Source organism: Saccharomycodes ludwigii, chromosome VII (genome assembly GCF_020623625.1).
Source record: "Saccharomycodes ludwigii strain NBRC 1722 chromosome VII, whole genome shotgun sequence".
NCBI classification, from domain to species: Eukaryota; Fungi; Ascomycota; class Saccharomycetes; order Saccharomycodales; family Saccharomycodaceae; genus Saccharomycodes; species Saccharomycodes ludwigii.
In genome coordinates, this window is record NC_060206.1 from 524,138 (window position 1) to 543,964 (window position 19,827).

Sequence of the window (19,827 nt, forward strand, 5' to 3'; positions counted from 1 at the left end):
TTTCTATTGCTGTGAAAAAAAAAAAAAAAATCCTGCAAGATTTTCTGGTTTGGTAGCTTAGTTCTCATTAACTATAAAAAATTTGATCAAAAAGTCTTTATATAACATTGATTATTTCTGCCTCTTGAAAGTTGCCAATTATGTACAACAAATTTATTTTATTTTTCATTTAAACAAAAGTAAATAATACACATTTATAAAGTTATTAATTTGTATAACTTCAACGGTTACATAGAATTAAACTCCCCCTTCTCTTTCCTCTCTCCCCATAAAAAAAGGAAAGCAAAACAAAAAAAAAAAAAAAAAAGAAAAAAGAACGAAACGAAAAACTACATGGTTATCTTCAATGGTTTAGTCAAAAAATAGTCATTGAAAACACTAAAATCCATGTTTCCAACATCCTCACCAGTTATTTCAGTAAATTTTTTTTGTATCACAGTCTCCAGTTCATTTGCATCATTGTAAATTATAGAACCTTCAGCATTATAAACTTTTGCATTAGAAAACATTAAATGTAAATCTTCTAACATTTGTGACAAACTATCATAGGCAAAATCCTTAATATGGTTCTCAATCGTATCAAACGCTATAGGAAACCTAATGATCCTATAATAATCAGGGTAAATATTTTTAGAGGGCTTACTCAAAAATGCATCAGATAACCTTCTATCTTGTTCCTCATTCTTATATTCCAAGGCAAAGTTGTACAAAATTAAAGCGTCTTTTGCAACAACTTCTCTTTCTTCCTTGGATTTTGTACACAATTGAGGACTACGCATAAATATCTTACCCGTCTTATTTTTTGGTGGACGTCCACGACGACGCTGAGGCGCAGGTTCTTCGATAATGATATTATCTATTTGCTTTTTCACAGTAGCCAATGGTGTTGGGCTGGATGCTCTTGTATCAATTTTATCTTCAACTTTGCTTGAAAATTTTACTTTTTTCCTTGCTTGCATCCTCTTTCTCTTTGGTCCCTTCCTTTTTGGACCAAGTTGAAAATCATCATCATCATCATCACCACTATCCTCATCACCATCGTCATCAACAACAACATCATGTTCAGCAGAAACTTGTGTTTCGCCAGAGGCAAATAAATGGTCATTGACCTTTGCATCAAATTTTTCAGAAACCGTCGCGACATTATTTTCCTTAATTTCAATTGTACCTTCTTTTTCCTTTTTTATCGCAACATGATCGAGGGTTTCTTCGCCTTTGGTTATGCCCCCATCAGCAACTTCAGGGGAGCCAGCTTCAGTCTGTCCATAAACCTTATTATCGTTACCAGCACTAGCAATAGCACCACCACCACCACCACCACCACTACCATCATCATCATTATCACTGACTTCAAATTGTTTTAACCATTGATCTTCAGTTATATCTTCAGCATAATTGGTCTTTTTACGTTCTCTATTACCTCTGCCAGCCGCTTCAATTTCTTCCATCTCTTCCTTTTGCATTTCTGCCTCAATATCTTTATGATAGACTTCTGGTAGTTCAGATTCACCCATCAACCTTGTAGTAATGCCATGCTCGATATCAGTTTTCGCTCTTTCATCATCCAATTTTTGAAACACTTCAATCTCTTTATCACTACGAGCTAAAATTGTGTTCAATTCAGAATCATCAAACTCATCATCTTCATCTATCCCCAGCGCGCTTTTACGTTTACGTTCTTCTTCAGCATCCAATAAAGACCTCAAAATGGCTTCTTGCTCTTCAGCAGTAGATTTGTTGTCAAATTTACCAGCTTGAATAACTTTACCATCAATATCCAATTTTTTATACGCTCTCTCTAAAATAGCCTCTTCTACGGAATTCTGAGTAATCAATCTTAAAATACGAACCTCATTTTTTTGGCCAATTCTATGCGCTCTATCTTGTGCCTGCAAATCCTGATGAGGATTCCAGTCAGTGTCAAAAATAATTACTGTATCTGCAGTCTGTAAATTTAAACCTAGCCCACCAGCTCTTGTTGACAATAAGAAACAAAAATATTCGGAATTTGGCTCGTTAAACAGATTTAATAATATGGTACGGTCGTCAGCTTTGGTCTGACCATCTAACCTTAGATATTTCAATCCCATTAGCCGTAAGAAATCTTCCATGATATTCATAATTTGAGTCATCTGGAAAAATAACAAAACTCTATGACCGGTAGCTTTAAATTTTGGCAATACCCTTTGTAACAATTCAAATTTACCAGCAACACGCCAAATTTCATCGTTAGTTTCTCTGCTTGGATTAATAGTATCTTCAACTTCGTCAAAGACAAAGGGATGATTACAAATCTTTTTCAATTGCATAATTTGGTTATTAAATCCTCGAGAACCGACCATCTTCTTTTTCTGTTTTTTTTCATCTTGTTCTTCGGTAACAAATAATTTACGATACTTTAACATTTGTTCGTACAATTTCTGTTGCAAAGCACTCATTCTACATTTCAAAACTTTCTCCACTTTTTGGGGCAATTCCTTCTCCACATCTTTTTTCAAACGACGCAACAAAAATGGACGCAAGACTTTATGTAGCCTTCTAATAACTAACAACGTTTCTTCTTCACTTAGCTCAAGTCTATCTTGGCTACCAGTGTTATCAAAAGGTGTGTTAAACCATTCATCAAAGGATTTAACACTATTGAAAATCTTGGGTAAAACAAAGTTCAACAAGGCCCATAATTCGGGTAAATTATTTTGTAGAGGTGTCCCGGTTAAAATCAACCTGTAATCTGTATGATAATATGTGTTCAAAGTCAAAGATAGTTTGGATTGTGCATTTTTCATTCTATGACCTTCATCAATAATCATATGCACCCACTTAATTTTGGATAGCAAATTTTTCTCTCTAATGATATATTCAAATGTGGTAAGAACAACATCAAATTCGCCAGATTTGATTTGCTTTTGTAATGATTTACGTTCATTCGGTGTTCCCTTATAGGCAATTTTCCTTAAAACAGGAGCCCATCTATCAAATTCAGCGTTCCAATTTGTTAAAGTGGACAATGGAACAATAACCAAAAATGGACCATGAATACGTTTTGTTTCATATAAATAAGTTAGAAGCGAGATCGTTTGAATAGTTTTACCCAAACCCATCTCGTCAGCCAAAATACCATTTAAATGGTTATTAAACAATGATACCATCCACTGTAAACCTTTCAATTGGTAATCTTTCAAAGTGCCACCAACCAATATAGATGGTTGTTGTTTAACCTCTTCTTTAATTTTATGAGCAACACTATAATAATCAATATCATCATCGTCATCATCATTACCATCACTAACCCCGTTATTAGTTAGCTGAGTATCGCCCTGTCTATCCAGATGTAACAGTTCCTTTTTGCTATTAATATTGGTTTCATCCTCCTCCTCCTCCTCTAGATGTTGTTCAATTTTACTCCTGGTATGCTCTTGTTGATTTTTGACGGCTTTGGTCAATGAGTCCAAAAATGAATTAGTTTGTTTTAATAATTGTGTAATTCTAGTATCTTTAGTTTGATCCAATAATTTAATGTACGCCTCTTCATCATTCGCTTTCAAGGCTTGCAAACGGCGTTTAGCATTTCTTTCAATTCTCTTTTGTTCTTCTTTTTCAATGCTATTATGCAATGATGAAATCTTATGACCAAACTTCATTCTCCTGTTCCTTCTGTCTTGCTTTTGTTTGTGTTGCAAAGCACAACTATCGGTTATGGCTTCCAATTGGGCCGATTGTTTCTGTCTAATGCGCTCAAGTTGTAAAACTTCGTGCCTAGTGAACAAATCATCGGTTAAACTAACATCTGCAATATTGACTTTACGCACTTTAGATAAGAAATTTGGATGTGTGTTGGAAACTAAAGTTCTTTGGAACCATTCAAATTGTAAAATATGGCCTCTCATAGCCTTTTGTAGCGGCAACAGTTGTAATGCATTATATTCACAGATTAATTTTTTTTCGGCCAATTCATAATCAGCATTTGAAGTGTCGCATTTTAAAACTTCCAAAAGTATGTTATTTATCTCAGTATCTACATTTAATGCGACTAACGTTTGATAAACTTCCAAAGCAGAATGTACATCAATACCAGGCGGTAAAAGACTAGGTATTATTTTAGCTTTATTGTTAAACAAATCTTTGTATGGAACTAGAACTTGCCCAGGGTAACTTTCAGGTAAAGTATAGGATTCGACTTTTAAATTTGGATTATTAACATTTATAATTTTTTGAATAGTTGGATTCGATTCTTTAAATTTGTTTATTGGTTGAGGCATCTCTCTCCTAATCTTCCTCTTCCTTTCCTCCTCCTCCTCCTGCTTTTTTCTTTTCTTTTCCTCCTCTGCTTGCTCCTTTTTTTTCCTTTCTTCTTCTTCTTGTTTTTTCCTAGAAACCTCTTCTTCCTCTCTCTTCCTTTTTAATTCTTCTTCTCTCCTTTTTAATTCTTCTTCTTTCTTTCTTCGTTCCTCCTCTAATCGTTGTTGTCTTTTTTTCTCTAAAATTTCCAATTCTTGTTTTTTCTTTCGTTGTAAATCTAGCTCTTCTTGAGTGGGGGCACGTGGACCAGGAACCTGCATATTATTGTTATTGGTATAAGTAGAAGTACTTAAATTATTATTACTAGGTACAAACGCAGGAGTATTGTTGGTATTTGACTGTTGTGTGCTCTGATGTTGCTGTTGAAGTTGTTGTTTTTTGACTTGCAAAGATCGACCTAATTTTACTAGAATCTCGTTATAGTTAGGTGCTTTGGTTAAAGAGCTACTAATTATATTTTGGACATCTTTAGGAACCGCTTGTTTAGCTAGCATACATTTCATTGCAGCAATTTGAGCCTTTAAAAGAGTTGTTTGTGAAGGGGAAAAAATAGAACCAGTGGTGGAATTAATACCGACTGAATTGCCATTGTTAAGTCCTGTTCCATTATTTAATGGAGTGTTACTTTTTGGTGTAGAAATGTTGCTTAAATTGGATGTCGGTGAATTGCTATTTGTCATCATTCTTTGCTGAGGCAAAACATTATTATTACTGATGTTGTTATTTGGACTATTTTGTTGTACAGAAGAATTAGCAGCAGAACTAGTGCCACTCTTATTATTAATAAAGGAGTTTGTCTGTTGATGCAAGGAATTTTGAACACCGGAGGAAAAATTGGAGTTAAAATTTGATGTTGCCTGGTTATTAATAAAATTATTGTTTGGTGTATTAGTACCGGCAATAGAAGAGGTAGGTGACGTTGCTATACCTGCATTTAAGTCATATTGTTGTTGTTGTTGTTGCAGTTGTAGTTGTTGTTGTTGTTGTTGTAGTTGCTGCTGTTGTTGCTGCTGTTGCTGTTGTTGCTGTTGTTGCTGTTGTTGCTGTTGTTGCTGTTGTTGCTGTTGTTGCTGTTGTTGCTGTTGTTGCTGTTGTTGCTGTTGTTGCTGTTGTTGCTGTTGTTGTTGCTGTTGCTGTTGCTGTTGCTGTTGCTGTTGCTGCTGTTGTTGTTTGGCAGCTACTCTTAAAACATTTGAATAATAAATGAATTCTGGTATATTTTGTGCATTTTGTCCATGTTCATTTCTCAAATGTTGCCATCTTAGGAAACATCTATTAATTTCCTCTCTTGTAAGTTGTCTTTGCGGTGTAGGAAAATCCATTGTAATGACTTTTTACACAAGACAAACAAAAAAATACTACTAATAATCAACCAATTCAAAAAAGAAATCACTTATTTTTTTTATTTCTCAAATTTATCTCTATATATGTATCTGAGATGTTTTATTTATCTATAAGGATTAATATTTGCATCAAAAAGACACAGAGTTGAACAAAACACGTAAAAAAAAAGATTACTGTGATAATCTGACAAGCTTTGTTGTTTTAAAATTCTGTTTTAATTTTTTTTTTTAAAATTTTTTTTTTTCCCAAAATTTCCAAACTAAAAAAAAAAAAAAAAAAAAAAGGCAAGTTTCCGAAAAATACCGAACCAAATATACTGATACCGAGAACCCCTAATTAAGGGTATACATATTTTTAAAATATCTTTGAGCTTAAAAACTTGATATATTTTTTTTTTTCTCTTTATTTAATCGATTGTTGGTACCAAGCGTAATGTAACCTAACTTTGTTCTTTTCCTTTAAAGGAAAAAAAAAAGAAATAAATCAAATATCTTTCTATAGTATCCCCTAGCCATATTTCAATAAAGGTTCTGCTAAAGCTGATAATGGAGATAGAATTAGCCGAGTACGAAAAGATTCTTAAAGTTTATGAGAATTGTAGATTTAATTGCTATCCAATAATTAATGGAACCTACAACAAAAAATATGAACAAGCATTTAACTCCAGGATTGGGAGATTGATACTAACAAATTTAAGGATATACATTACAATAAATACATTAAGCAATTCAGTCAATGAAATCGCACCTGGTGCGAACAAACTAGAAATTGTTTTACCTCAAATCATTTTCACTACAAACATCTCAAGTTGTCGCAATACTATATCTTCCAAAGACATACCCCCCGAACTAATAATGCCCTGGTTGGGTGAAAATTATTTGAAATTATTATTTAAGCCTAACCCAAATGACTTATATTTAAATTACATATATACTTGGATTTTAGAAATCTATCCCAATAACAAAAACAATATTTTTAAAATGAAGGATGATATAAGTAAAATTGTCTTTGAAAGCAAAATAATGGTTAAGCGTAATTTACAAGATAGAGGAGAGGAACAATTGCCAAAGTACGAGCCGTGAAATGATTGCTTTATATGGTTATTTTTTCTTTTCTTTTTTTTTTTTTTTTTTTTTTTTTTTTTTTTTTTTAATAGAGGAAAGAATAATATTAGTTATAAATCTATATAGTACATTTATACTTCGTCTATTAATTCATTAACATCAGCGAATGGTGATGTGTAGGCTAAGTTACATTTCTATCTTTCCGGATACTAATACATTTCATCTCTATTAATCGCCACCATCTTCAGCACCAAATAACATCATCATGTCCATATCTTCTTGATCCAATTCACTTTCTTCAGGCTCTTGTTTGTTATCATCACTCTGACCCTCGTGCTCATCATTATCAACACTTTCGTCGCCGTCATCGCTATCAAGGGCAGTATCATTTTCTTTTTCTACATCGCCATCGTTTTCAACACCACCACCATCTTCTTCATTTTCAGCCGTCTCATCATCTTCCTCGTTGTCATCTACATTATCATCATCTTCTTCTTCAACAATCCTTTGTTGTATATTACTGTCCATTGGGTCAATGCCATCATCATCATTATCATCATCATCATCGTCGTCGTCGTCGTCTTCTTCTTCTTCTTCTTCTTCTTCTTCTTCTTCTTCACTATATTCATCAGCATCATCAACACTCTCTTTATTTTGATTTTCTTGCACATTAATATTCTTCTTATTATCATTAGTACCATCCTGTTCATTATAAGTTACACCAGATGACTTGCTCTTAGTACTTGCTAATTCAGCTTGTCCAATTTTCAATTGTTTTTGCTTGATTTCTACCTCTTTTTCCAATTTTTTCAAATTATCGATAAATCTAGATTTCATCAATGGATTTGTAGCTTTAGATGCCTTTTCTTTGGTATGTTTTAAAGTTGATTCTAGTTCCTTTAATTCATCTCTTAACAACTCCAAATGTTGCTTTTTTTCGTTAACTTCTTGGTTTTTACCACCATATTCATCGTTATCTTGATCATCGTCATCATCATCATCATCATCGTCGTAGTCATCGTCATCGTCATCATCATCATCTTCATCATCATCTCCATTGTCCTGTTCAACTACCTCCACCATATTATCATCATCATCAGCAGCATCAACTGCTTCATCTGCGTTCTGTTCGTCCTCATTATTTTTTCCCTTTTCCGTTTCATCCTCGCTTTGTAAAGCTTGTTCCAACTCTAATTCCAAATCTATACTAGCTTCATCATCATTGTCATAGTGCTCCTGTTTCTTGCCAGTTTCTTCCTTACTAATACCTCCATCTGTCTTAACCTGGGTTGTGATAGAAGTAGCAGCAAAATTATTGAAATCATCTGTTATACCATTAGCATTCCTTCTTCCAGACACTGCAGTGGCTTCACTTTCATCTACAAGCTCATAATTAAATTCCTCAGCTTCCATGTCATTTTTTAGTAACATTTCCACGTACTGTTCCACATAATCTATTTCTTCTGGTGCTACTTTCCTCCTAAATCTTCTATTTCGAACATTAAATAACGGTGGTGTTATTCCGTGCTTGTATTGATAGGCAAAGTTTGAGGGCACAGAGGATGAATTAATTTGCATTGCTACGGATTTGGGATTAGTGTCCGTTGAAGCAGAGTTCGGGGGTGGTTGTAGGTTACTGAGCGTCATTTTCCTTTTTTTGTTTTGTTCCTGTTGCTGTTGCTGTTTCCTTTTTTTAAAACTTATTATTTCATCTGAGTAATCTTCAAAGTGCTTTAAAACTATATCCTCTACATCATCAAGTTTTAACTGATAAACATCAGATTCATCTTTTATCTTCGCATAACATATTAGCATTTGACATATATCAAAAGTTTTCAACAATGTTTTCCCCCTATCGACGCTTTTATTACACTCAGTTATTGTTGGCAAATCCACTAATATACATCCATACATATGTGCATTTTCTAATGTGTTATCTATTAATACTTTTAAAATTGCATATCTGTCATCAACCCATTCCATGATAATGTTGGAATAATCCCCCATTTCTATACAATTTCTGATTAAATCACTAGTTAAAGGACCATCTATTCCTGGTTGGATCCTAAATATAATACCTTCTTCAAGCAATGGGTCATCTTCAATATCATCGTCCTCACTATCATACCCTTGACCAGGTATTCGCACTGGTTTGACTCTGATTTTCGGCTTATTAATGCTAAAACTCATGCCCCTAGGTTTAATAGCTAATGAAGATGTATTGGATAACATGCTTGTTGTTGTTGTTGTTGTTGTTGTTGTTGTTGTGAGATTACTATTATTCAAAGTATCTTCTATATTGGTACTGGGATCACTTTTTTTAATTTTCACTTTCAATCCTGACCCAGGCGATGTGGATGCTGTCATTGTATTTGATATTTTCCTTTTTTTAGATGGACTAAACTCATTTGGTGATGTGTTTTGTGGTAATTTAACTTTAAATTTAATTTTCTTTGAATTAGTTGTATCAGTGTTCTTAGTATCGTTGTTAGTTCCCACTTTCAATTCACCATTGATATCTTTTTTAATTTTTATTACTGCCATAGCTATCTTTTTAATTGCATACAGTTTTCGTATTTAATTTTCATAAAAGTATGAATGGATGTACTCTTTTACTTTCTAGATTGGATTGTATTAGAATATTTTGTATATTTGTTGTTGTTATTAAAATGTTTTTTTTTTTTTCCGTTTCTTTTTTTTTTTTTTTTTTTTTTTTTCAATTTTTTTTTTTATATGTACATCCTAAAAAGTTTAAGCTCTTCCAAAATTTCCACATTCATTAAAAAAAAAAAAAAAAAAAAATTTACATATAACAAATTTAATAAGAACTTGAACAACTTCTACAAATTCGTACCAAAAACACTCTGCTATCCCCCCCATATATTGTTTCCCAGGTAACTAATGTCAGGGTCTCTTGTCCTCAAGAATTTAATTCAAGATTGTAGAAAATTGAAAAAATCATTTGGGTTTCAATACATTTGCAATGAAGAAATATTAACTAAAGCCTTGAATAAATTGAATTTACCTGCAAAATACCCTAAGCCCAATAGTACAAAAATTTTAGAAATTTACCCAGGTCCAGCTATTCAATCTTTAATTACATACAATATTTTAAAACCTAAACAGTACATTTTATTGGAAAAACACACATATTTTCATAATTTAATAACAAAACATATATTACTGAACAATGAATATACCACTTCCATCAAACCCACATTTACAGGTTTAGAATCGATTGCTAAAATATATACATCAAAGGATACAAAAAATTATCCCAATTTACAATTGACAGATTTAAATCCGTATAACTGGGAATCATACTCCCATATTACAAATTTTAATGTGAAAACCAGTAAAACCGAAGATCCTGAACACGCTATATTTTTACCATCTACCCAATCCTTTGATAAAGTTCATGAGGAATTTTTAATCCTAGGAAATCTAACAGGAAATGTCACAGCAACTGCCACAGGTGAAGCACTATACATGCAATTGTTGTCCTGCATCACAAGACAAAATTGGTTACAAAGATTTGGCCGTGTAAGAATGGTCTTTTGGGTTTCGGAAGCAACTGCTCGCAAATTGGTTACATTTCCTGGCGATAAGGCCAGATCCAAAGCCAGTTTACTATCAGAAACGTTTACTGAAACAAAAGTGGTGGCTTTGAGTAACAGCGCTCAAATTAACCCTGATGTTAATAAACCATGTTCGGCTTCCATGTTTAACAAAAGGGTTATAGATAGAGATGACCCATACTTTTATGATGCAAAGAACATGGACTTGATTGAACCTATAAACGGCGCAGTTCTTAAGAAGTGTGGATTACCAGTATTAATAGAAATTTCTCCCAAATATAATACAGGTGAGATCTGGGATACTTGGGATTATGTCACTAAACACTTATTGGTTTTAAAAACAAGACCGCTAGGCGAATCTCTAAACTCTTTAGGCCCTGGTGCTTTTGAATATTTCAATAGAGTCATTCAAGACAAATCTTTGCTAGAGAAGCCATCGAATACTTTAACCAAGGAAGATTTTATATATTTGACTGACATCTTCTATAATTGGCCATTCAAACCAGACATTATGATGGACTTTGTCGATGTTCTTCAAGATGATTGATATAGATATTAAAAAAAAAAAAAAAAAAAAAAAAAAAATTCAACAACAGACACATATATGTACATAGTGTATACTTTCCATTACTTTTATTTTTATCTTGTATGTCTCAATAATATTTATATCTAAACTTCTATCTATATATATATAATTTAGGCATTACTGCTTACAACTTCTAAATATCTCATTCTTGAATACCAACCTCTTCCTGGAACATACACCCGCCTATAGGGGTTGCCATCTTTATCTTCTGTTCTTATATCAGTCGGAAAATTAGACAGCGGCTCAGAAGCAGAAGTTAAATTTTCGTTTTGAATGTTTGAATTTGCTTGTTGCTGTTGCTGTTGCTCTTGATTGGTTCTTGTTGATTTGTTTGAACCAATATAATCTTTCCATATCCTTCTGCCCTCTTTACTTGTTAAATCAAAAATCATTCCAGTTTTTCTCCCGTGAATCCTTATTGAAGGGTTTCCCGCCTTAAAAAGGGGAACTTCTTTCGGTTTTGTTTCGAATCCTAATCGTAGCAAATCATTACCATGTGATAAAGTCTCCACATAACCAGATCTTTTTTCAATTGGGGGGTTTCCAGTAGATGGGGGTCGCACAGTGTTTTGTGTCTGGATATTTAAGCTATTTGGCGAAATATCTAGTAAAGGTCTTTTTTGTGCATTTATATTACTGCTTGGTGTTTTTTGTCTTGTTATTTTACCTTTTTGTTCTACTACTATTGAATCTTGACTAACAACACTTGAATTGGCAGTTGCTTTATTTTTGTTATTTTCTATACTTCTTTTTTCGTTTTGCTTTTCCTTGTTCACAGTTAGGAACTCAATATTGTTCCTTTTTGACTTGTATGCTAGAGATCCATTATTTTTTTTTGTCATTTTGTGTACGGCTGTAAATTTCAAATATATGGCTTTCAAAAGACGGATTTCCTTTGAAATATAATCCAATTTTTGTTGCAAATAAGTGATTCCAGTAAAAATATCTTCTTGGGACTTATTTGTCTTTTCTATTGCTTCAGTTAAGCTATTTATCATACCAAGAATTGTCACCATATCTATCTTGGGTGCATTGGTTTCCTTTGGTTCAACAAAAAAAATATAACATTTATTCAAATAATGTCTTATTTTAGAGCGCAAAGTAATAATTAGCAAACTGTTATTTTTTACAATATTGAAAACAGCATATATAATTATGAATCCAATAGTTATATTGAATATTTTTAATAAATTCCAATTGACAGGAGATGATTCCGAATCAGTATGTAATATATGAGTGATAAAACAGCTATCCAATTCAATAATTGCCATAGTATTTTCAGTAAGACTAGTATTTTTATCGAAAAGTCCTAGTTTTTTTAAACATAGCATCGAGCATTTTTTAAAGGCAGTTATATGAGGAAAAGATTGAAAGTTATAGTTTTCTATTGTTTCTATTGTATTTTTCAAACAACGTAAATTATCAGTGACGGGATCCTGTAAACAGTATTCAAAATTAGGCATAATTTTATTTTTAAAAATATTATGAATCAATTGGAATTTGGATATGCTTTTGAAACTTTTCTCAAAAATAAAAGGTTTTGATATAAGTAGGAATAGGTAAAACAATATACCAGTTATTATTAACTTATTATTGTTGTTGATATTTAACATTGTAATATTATTAAAGGTTTTGCTGTTGACAGCAAAGATTCATGAATATGTTTAATTGTATTTATTTGTAAAAAAAAAAAAAAAATGTAGTAATATACATTAGAAAAAAGAAAACTACTAACTTTTATTTTACTTTTTATGGAAAATAACAATTTCCAGAATTCGAACGTCGCTGACACTTTTCATTTTTTTGTGACCACAAAAAAAAAAGTAAAAAAAAAAAAAAAAGAAAAGAAAAACCGGACAAGCAAAAAAGCATCGTATAAATGCGTTCTCGGAAATCTTTTCTTTTCTTTTTTTTTCCTTTCTGCCTACACAAAAAGAAAAAAGCGTCATAAAATCTATCGAACTTTATAGGCGTTGTTGTTTTAGTTGAAACGTTGACTCAAATCAACTAATGATTCAAATAAACCTACTCCTTTTTTTTTTGTTATTATTTCGATATTTCATGTCAGTACCAAGTAATTCAGAGCACTTAATATACATTCCGTTATAATCACTAAAAACGCATTTCTTAAAGAATAATACATCAATCATAATGTTACATAAAATAGCTAATGGTAAAAAGGAAAGATCTGGACTATCAGTAACGAAAAAACAATTAAACACACTGGCTATACGGTTTATACATCAAACACCAACATCAATGAAAACAAAATCTATTACTGGACCTTCTGCTTTATCGTCTTCTATCTCAAGCAACAAAACAAATACCAATAGAACAATGAAAATTAAAGTCTTTTCCTATGGTAACCTTACAAGTATTGATAACAAAAATACCCATAGCACCACTAAAATCTCAGGAAGTTCTAATAAGAAAAATTCTCTTAAGAAAGATGGTACTTCAAATCCTCCACTTGTTTATATTAACAACAAAAGCCGTCCTAAAATATGTCATGTGAATAAAATTAGCAAGGAAGGGAGAAATCAGCCATCACCAATGTTTGTCAAACGGAAAAATACACAAAAAAATGAGCCTAGTCAAGAGTCAATAAATATTCATAATAAAAATTCTAATACGCTGAAAAAGAAAATATCACAAACGGTAAATCAAAAACAAATAAAAGATCGCGATGCTTTGTTAAAAGAATTAGAACATATTATTGCCGATCAAACAACAGAAAAAACATCTCAGCTTCTCAAAATTCTGCGTTCTTGTCATCATTTTATCAAAAATACAGACGTTAATTTATCCAATCAAAGGAAACCCAACTAAAATAAAGTTGTTCAGAAAAAGAAATCAATGGGCTTTCATAAAACTCTTCTACTCTCCATTGTTAAAACCTTTTTATTTAAAGCAAATCAACTAAATTAACTTGGTTCCGAAAGAAGGTGAAGTCTCGTATATTATCAAAGAAATAAACGACTAGTTATATATATATATATATATATATATATATATCATATTACAAGAAAGGGTTACTTGTTATATTTTTCACAAATCACTTGTTAAAACACTATTTAATATACAAAAATAAAATAAACATTTAAATGGTTGATCAAAATGATACGAATTGTTCCACTTGCTTGTAACATCTCCTATATCCTTGAAATGAGTTTAATCCTCCATTTCTACATCCTCCTCTTCGTTCTCCTTTATCTGCGACTTATCACCCATCTTTTCAACAAAATCAATGGCCTTAGCCTTGACATATTCTGCTGCTTTTTCATCGCCCTTAGAATCTTCAAATTCCAACCACTTTTTGAAAAAAAACTTGGCTTGTTTTCTTGTAATCTTCTTATTCTTAAATACACGTTCAAATAAATCTTCAACTTTCTGTTTGTCGCTACCAACCTTAACCTCCTGATCGATATATACGTTCCACAGATCAATTCTCTTTGGAGCATCCGCCAACAAACCTTCAAATAAGGAACGGCCTTGTTCGGGATCACCCTTTTTAAATTCTAATTGTGCAAATTTGCGTACAATCTCAATATGGTCACGTTTGGGCAAAGACTTCAAAGCATTAGCTAAAACCTTGTGTGCATCTAAAGTCTTACCTTGGTCAATTAACAACTCACCCCAATTTACCCATACTTGAACCTTTTGAGAACCAAACTTCTTGGCAGCATTTTTCAATAAACTTAAAGCCTTTTCAACTTTATCACTAGCCTCAAAAATGCCTATCAACTTCATGTGCATAACATAAGAGTCCATATATTGACAGCTACTTTTAAAAACATCTTCTAAAGTCTCATCTGTACCAAAAGTATTTTCTAAATTCAACTTAGCAATCCAAATGTTTAGCTTCTCCATTTCTTCTCTAAAATTGATAGTCTTCAACGCACGCTCTGCAATCTCACGACCTTTGTCAATTTCTCCCAATTGTAACTCGAAAGCCATGTAATTCATCCATATGACGGATGAATTTGGATTACCAAGAATCAATCTCTCAAAATCGGCCACAGATTCTGGAGCTTTGGTGTTGATATCAATACTTTTATCTTCAGCAATCTTCCGCTTAGATTTCTTTTTGGACTTTTTGTCACTGGTAAAATCTTCGTTATCGCTGAAATCATCATCATCGTCATCATAATTTTCAGCCTGATCTAAAATATTGGCAGTCCAGTCAAAACCAGCACTTAAACTCAAGCCATCCTCACTAGTTGGAATTGGGCCCTTTTTGGAAAGTTGTGGTTCTTCTGCACCTTCGCCATCATCATCATCATCATTACTTTCATTTTCATAATCAATATCTATAATATCACCATCTTCATCATCTTCCTTGTCAATAGTGTCTGCATCTTTCTTGTTGTCTTCCACTTTGAAACGGGATGCCTTCAAAGATAAAGAAACTTGGTTCTTTTCTAAATTGGTTTTTAACACATAAGCTTTAATTCTGTCGCCAGGACCAAATAACTGGTTCAAATCTTTGTTTAATGCAGAGTCGGAAACTTCATTACGATGAGCTAAACCAGTGAGGTTAATTGTGTTGTCTAGTTTGATGAAAACACCAAAATCGGTAACATTCTTAACAACACCTTCGAAAATGTCACCAGGTTTAATGTCTTTAATACTTTTCATAATTTTCAATTCACCATCGACTTCACTTTCTCTTAAGGTCAACATAATCTTTTTGTCATTGTCACAAGTAACAACTTTACCGGTAACAAGTTGCATGGGTTTGTAAAACTTTTTCCAATCCTTGATATAGGAATCAGTCAATTTACTAACAGGAACAAAAGCATTCAAGTTTCTAGCTAGATAAATAAAAATACCCTTGTCAGTGATTGTTTTAATGAAACCTTCCACAATTTGACCTACCGTTAAGTCTTTGGCACTCGTAATATTTTGAGTTTTACGTAAAGAAACATTAATTTTACTCTCAGCATCTTCAGTTGTTTTGCTAATTATAGTAGCACTTACAACTTGATTTTTGGAATAAAATTCGGGTAACGTCAATTTGTAATCGTCCAAGGCATCAGTGATAAAAGATATGGCAGAGGTATTATTGCCTAAGTCAACCAAAACATAGTGGGAAGTAACTTTGATGACACGGGCAGGGTATTCCTTACCAACTTCAACATCCGCAGCATTTTCGATTTTATTTATCCTGGCACTAACGTTCAAAATTTGGTGTTCCTTATCAATAGAGCTAACAGTACACTTAATAGCAGAACCTAATGGATAATTCTCCTCTACAGATTCCTCGTTACCAATCTTGTTAGTGGAATCGGTTAGATCAAATAAACTAATTTTAGCCTTTAATTGGGGATTAATAGTTAGCCATAAAGAGTTTTGGCCTATATTGTTGACAAAACCAATGACTTCATCACCAACCTTTATATCGTTGAGGGTGCTTAACTTTTCTTTTGATTTAGTACTTAGCTCAAAAATGGTATTCTTCGATAGGGCATGAGAAATAGGTAAATACTTGTGAGTCTTAACGTCATGATAACCGATAACTTTAACATCAAGTATATCATCTTTTTTGTATTTAGACAAAGGATAATTTGTATTCTTGATTTGGTCCCAAGAATCAAAAATTTCACTAACGTCTATACGACCATGTATGTTTTCAGCCAAAATAACATTTAATTGGTTCTTTTTGACCTGTTTAACTTGACACTTGGTGGATTTTCCAATAGTTAAGTCATTCAACGTTTTAATTTGTGGATCGATTGGACCGATTAAAGTGGAAGATGACAAAGAAGAAGCAGAATCAGAGGCCTTGGATTTTTCTGGTTTGGGTTCTCGCAAAGTTAACAAAAATCTTTTTTTCTCTTCATCAGTTCTCAATAAATAACAAGTTATAGATTGGTTGACATAAAACTTTTTTCTCAAGTCGATATCTCTACTTTCAGCAGCATAACTTGGCAAAACGAGACCTACAAACTTACCATTAAACGCAACAAAAATACCGGTACTGGATAGAGATTTGATATAGCCATGCATTGGGTTGGTGCCAAAGCTTTTCACATCATCATATGATAGGGGCAAAGTCTTGTTTATGCTGTCTTTTATCATTGATTTTTTACAGGTTATGTTGAAAACTTTAGTTCTTGTATCCTTATCAATAACTAAACCCTTTAGTTCAGCACCAATCTTGATTTTCTTAATATCAGCTCTATTTTGTTCAATCCGGGAATCAGAGAGATGTCCAACATACAAAACACCTCTGATAGATGGTTCATCCTTCAATTCAACAATCAAAGAATCCTTAGTCTTTTCAACAACTATAACATCGACAATAGTTCTACCTATTTCCATGGAATCGACTATTTCCTTTTGTTTATTTAATTTGTCCTCGGATGTAAATCTACAACTAACGACAACTCTTCTTTTACTTTGATCAACATCCAAAACTTTGACAGTAATTGTTTGACCCAATCTTAAGAAATCCTTTGGGAACTTAACAAAAGCTTCAGACACCTCCTTTTTTGGCAAAAACCCCCGCAAGTTACCCAAAAAGGAAACAACACAACCATTATCCCTAATGCTTTCAACCGTGGCCAGAGTAAGCGTCCCATTTTTCAATAATTCAGAGGCGCCATCATAGTCGGAAATTAAAGTTATATTGTCCTGGTCAGTCACAATACTTTTCTTTAACGATATATAGACCCTGCCGTTAGACTTGTTAACATTAATGACACGGCCCTTAACCTTATTACCAATCTTGAACTTACGTTCTGGATAAGTTAGTCTGATATCAGAAATATGTTTAGTTGGAACGTGCGCGGTGAAGCGACCTGAACAAATTTTCAAGTTAATACCAGATTCATCAGAAACAGAAGTAATTTCACATCCAGTCAAAAGTTCACCAATTGGTATATCCTTCGAACTCAAGTATTCTATTTCTAAATCAGCTTTCTTGGTAGTCAAGATGTAATATTGATCAACCTCATTAAAACCCAAAACTCTGGCCCTTTTCTTGCTATCTTCTTTTTCGTATTTAGAATGATGTATTTGGCCCCAATATTGATCATTGATTTTAGCATAAATGTATTGGTCGTCATTGCAAACAATTTTAATGTCATCGAAAATGTAGCCCACTGGAAATGATTCTAAAGCTTGTTGAGATGCTAAAGCTGTGGAAAAAGATGTTAATTTGATAAGGTGGTTTAATTGAGAGACCAATAAAACTCTATGACCCTTATACAAGATATTAGAAATAATTCTCACTTTGACAGTGGTCCCAATAGAAAAAGTTTCTTGAAAGTTCTCTTTAACATTGATATGGGCTAGGTTTAAAAACCCATTGACTAAGCCAAAAACTTTACCAAATATACCATGGTTTGGACGAACACTTTCAACCAAAAAATCAACAAGCTGACCTGGAACAATTGTATCAACAGATGATATGGTGGATATGACATTTGTAGGATTAGATCTGCCACTAATTGTGACCGTTCTATCAGAGCTCTTGGAAACAAACCCCAAAAAAACCAAACCTGGAGTAGCATTGGGAGGTAATTCTTTATTTGGAATGAAACCGTTTAATTTGCCATTACCGATATCTAAAATAGCACCGTGATCTTCTATACTTTTGATACTGCATTGGATAGCGCCATTTTTATTCCCATAATCCTCAGTTTCAAAGTCCTCATTTACAACCGAAGGTTCAATGGTTAGTTCAATTTTCTTTGTTTTAGAAGGTAATTCTAAAGCCGTGTTTTTGGTAACTTGGCATCTCAACCATTGGCCAAGATAGAATTTTTTAGTCAAATCTATTATCGCATCTTTTTCTTCTTTAATATCTTCATCTGATTCATAATCACTTTCATCGTCTTGCTCTTCTTCATTATTTTTTGAATCTTCGATATTTCCCTTCAAGTTATCTAACAAATCATTAATTTGAGTAGAAACATTGGTTATAGGAACATATCCTCGTAAATTATCAGTTAAAGATAGAATTAGAGCATGTTTCTTAATTTGACTAATTTGGCCCAGTAATTTGGAACCGACTGGTAAACTTTTAAAGGAAACGTGTTCTTGGATTCGAATTTTATCATCGTCATCATCATCATCAGCATTAGCGTCTTGTCCTTCTTTGGAAGCATTTTTAGCCAATTTGGCCTTTTTCTTTTTTGGTAAGTTTTTCTTGTCTTCTTGGCCTCTAGAAGTATTAAATAAAACATCAGTAGCAGCTTCGTTTGCAACTTGCTTCAATTCTAATGGTGTCAATGCTGAAGAACCACCTCTTGGAAAGGAAATTTCGGCACTTTCATGAACCAAAGAGGATTTAGATGGTGCTTGTGTTTTATCTGACCTTATCAAAGGAGATTCTGTGGTATCAATTTTTCTTTTCACAGCCATAGTGTAAAGTTATTGTACTTTTAGAGTAGAAAGGACTGTATTAATTTTTGAACCTTTGAGATATGTAATACTAATTGATGATTGGTATGAAAATGGAAGTGTAACAATGTAGCGAAGAAAGTACTTATAAATTGATGATAAAACTTTTTTAATAATAGCTGGAAAGATTGATTGGACTTATAAAATAGGTTAAACATATAAAGAAAATTTTTATTTTTTTTTTCATCGGTTAAAAAAAGAAAAAAGGAAAAAGAAAAAAGGAAAAAGAAAAAAGAAAAAAGAAAAAAGAAAAAAGAAAAAAGAAAAAGAAAAAAAAAAGAAACGTGAATTTGCTTGGAGAGTTTTTTTTTTTTTATTTTTAAAAACGCAGTTTGACCTAAAGTCCGAAGCACCGCTTTTCGGATAAAAACACCGTTTTGTTTTTGTTTGTGTAACAAAACGATAAAATTATTCCAAAAGAAAAAAAAAAAAAAAAAAAAAATTAAAATTAAAATTAAACAATCCGGAAACATTCCCCGTATTAAATTGTTTCCCATAGCCAGAATGAATCTAACATTTCTTAAATCCAATTTTTCCGTTGCAAATG

The 19,827-nt window shown here is 32.6% G+C and overlaps 8 protein-coding genes across 8 annotated transcripts; 3 read left to right on the forward strand and 5 right to left on the reverse strand.

The window, feature by feature from the left end:
- Positions 1-329: 329 nt before the first annotated feature.
- SNF2 (SWI/SNF catalytic subunit SNF2) lies at positions 330-5,621 on the reverse strand (the record flags this gene model as incomplete). The annotated part of the gene is made up of 2 exons (XM_046081163.1): positions 330-5,315; positions 5,370-5,621. The coding sequence occupies 2 exons, from the start codon at positions 5,619-5,621 to the stop codon at positions 330-332; spliced, it is 5,238 nt and encodes a 1,745-aa protein (XP_045932814.1).
- A 567-nt stretch (positions 5,622-6,188) lies between these two features.
- SCDLUD_005223 (conserved putative ATP-binding protein) lies at positions 6,189-6,725 on the forward strand (the record flags this gene model as incomplete). The annotated part of the gene is made up of 1 exon (XM_046076930.1): positions 6,189-6,725. The coding sequence occupies one exon, from the start codon at positions 6,189-6,191 to the stop codon at positions 6,723-6,725; it is 537 nt and encodes a 178-aa protein (XP_045932815.1).
- A 210-nt stretch (positions 6,726-6,935) lies between these two features.
- Positions 6,936-9,251, reverse strand: TAF7 (TATA-binding protein-associated factor TAF7; the record flags this gene model as incomplete). Its single annotated transcript, XM_046081164.1, has 1 exon — positions 6,936-9,251. The coding sequence occupies one exon, from the start codon at positions 9,249-9,251 to the stop codon at positions 6,936-6,938; it is 2,316 nt and encodes a 771-aa protein (XP_045932816.1).
- A 357-nt stretch (positions 9,252-9,608) lies between these two features.
- MTF1 (RNA polymerase specificity factor) lies at positions 9,609-10,832 on the forward strand (the record flags this gene model as incomplete). Its single annotated transcript, XM_046081165.1, has 1 exon — positions 9,609-10,832. One exon carries the CDS (start codon positions 9,609-9,611, stop codon positions 10,830-10,832), a length of 1,224 nt encoding a protein of 407 aa, XP_045932817.1.
- Positions 10,833-10,981: 149 nt separating this feature from the next.
- Positions 10,982-12,334, reverse strand: SCDLUD_005226 (uncharacterized protein; the record flags this gene model as incomplete). The annotated part of the gene is made up of 1 exon (XM_046081166.1): positions 10,982-12,334. One exon carries the CDS (start codon positions 12,332-12,334, stop codon positions 10,982-10,984), a length of 1,353 nt encoding a protein of 450 aa, XP_045932818.1.
- A 688-nt stretch (positions 12,335-13,022) lies between these two features.
- On the forward strand, positions 13,023-13,700 carry SCDLUD_005227 (uncharacterized protein; the record flags this gene model as incomplete). The annotated part of the gene is made up of 1 exon (XM_046076902.1): positions 13,023-13,700. One exon carries the CDS (start codon positions 13,023-13,025, stop codon positions 13,698-13,700), a length of 678 nt encoding a protein of 225 aa, XP_045932819.1.
- A 342-nt stretch (positions 13,701-14,042) lies between these two features.
- On the reverse strand, positions 14,043-19,241 carry RRP5 (Rrp5p; the record flags this gene model as incomplete). The annotated part of the gene is made up of 1 exon (XM_046081167.1): positions 14,043-19,241. The coding sequence occupies one exon, from the start codon at positions 19,239-19,241 to the stop codon at positions 14,043-14,045; it is 5,199 nt and encodes a 1,732-aa protein (XP_045932820.1).
- Positions 19,242-19,261: 20 nt separating this feature from the next.
- On the reverse strand, positions 19,262-19,777 carry SCDLUD_005229 (uncharacterized protein; the record flags this gene model as incomplete). The annotated part of the gene is made up of 1 exon (XM_046081638.1): positions 19,262-19,777. The coding sequence occupies one exon, from the start codon at positions 19,775-19,777 to the stop codon at positions 19,262-19,264; it is 516 nt and encodes a 171-aa protein (XP_045932821.1).
- Between the last annotated feature and the right edge of the window lie 50 nt (positions 19,778-19,827).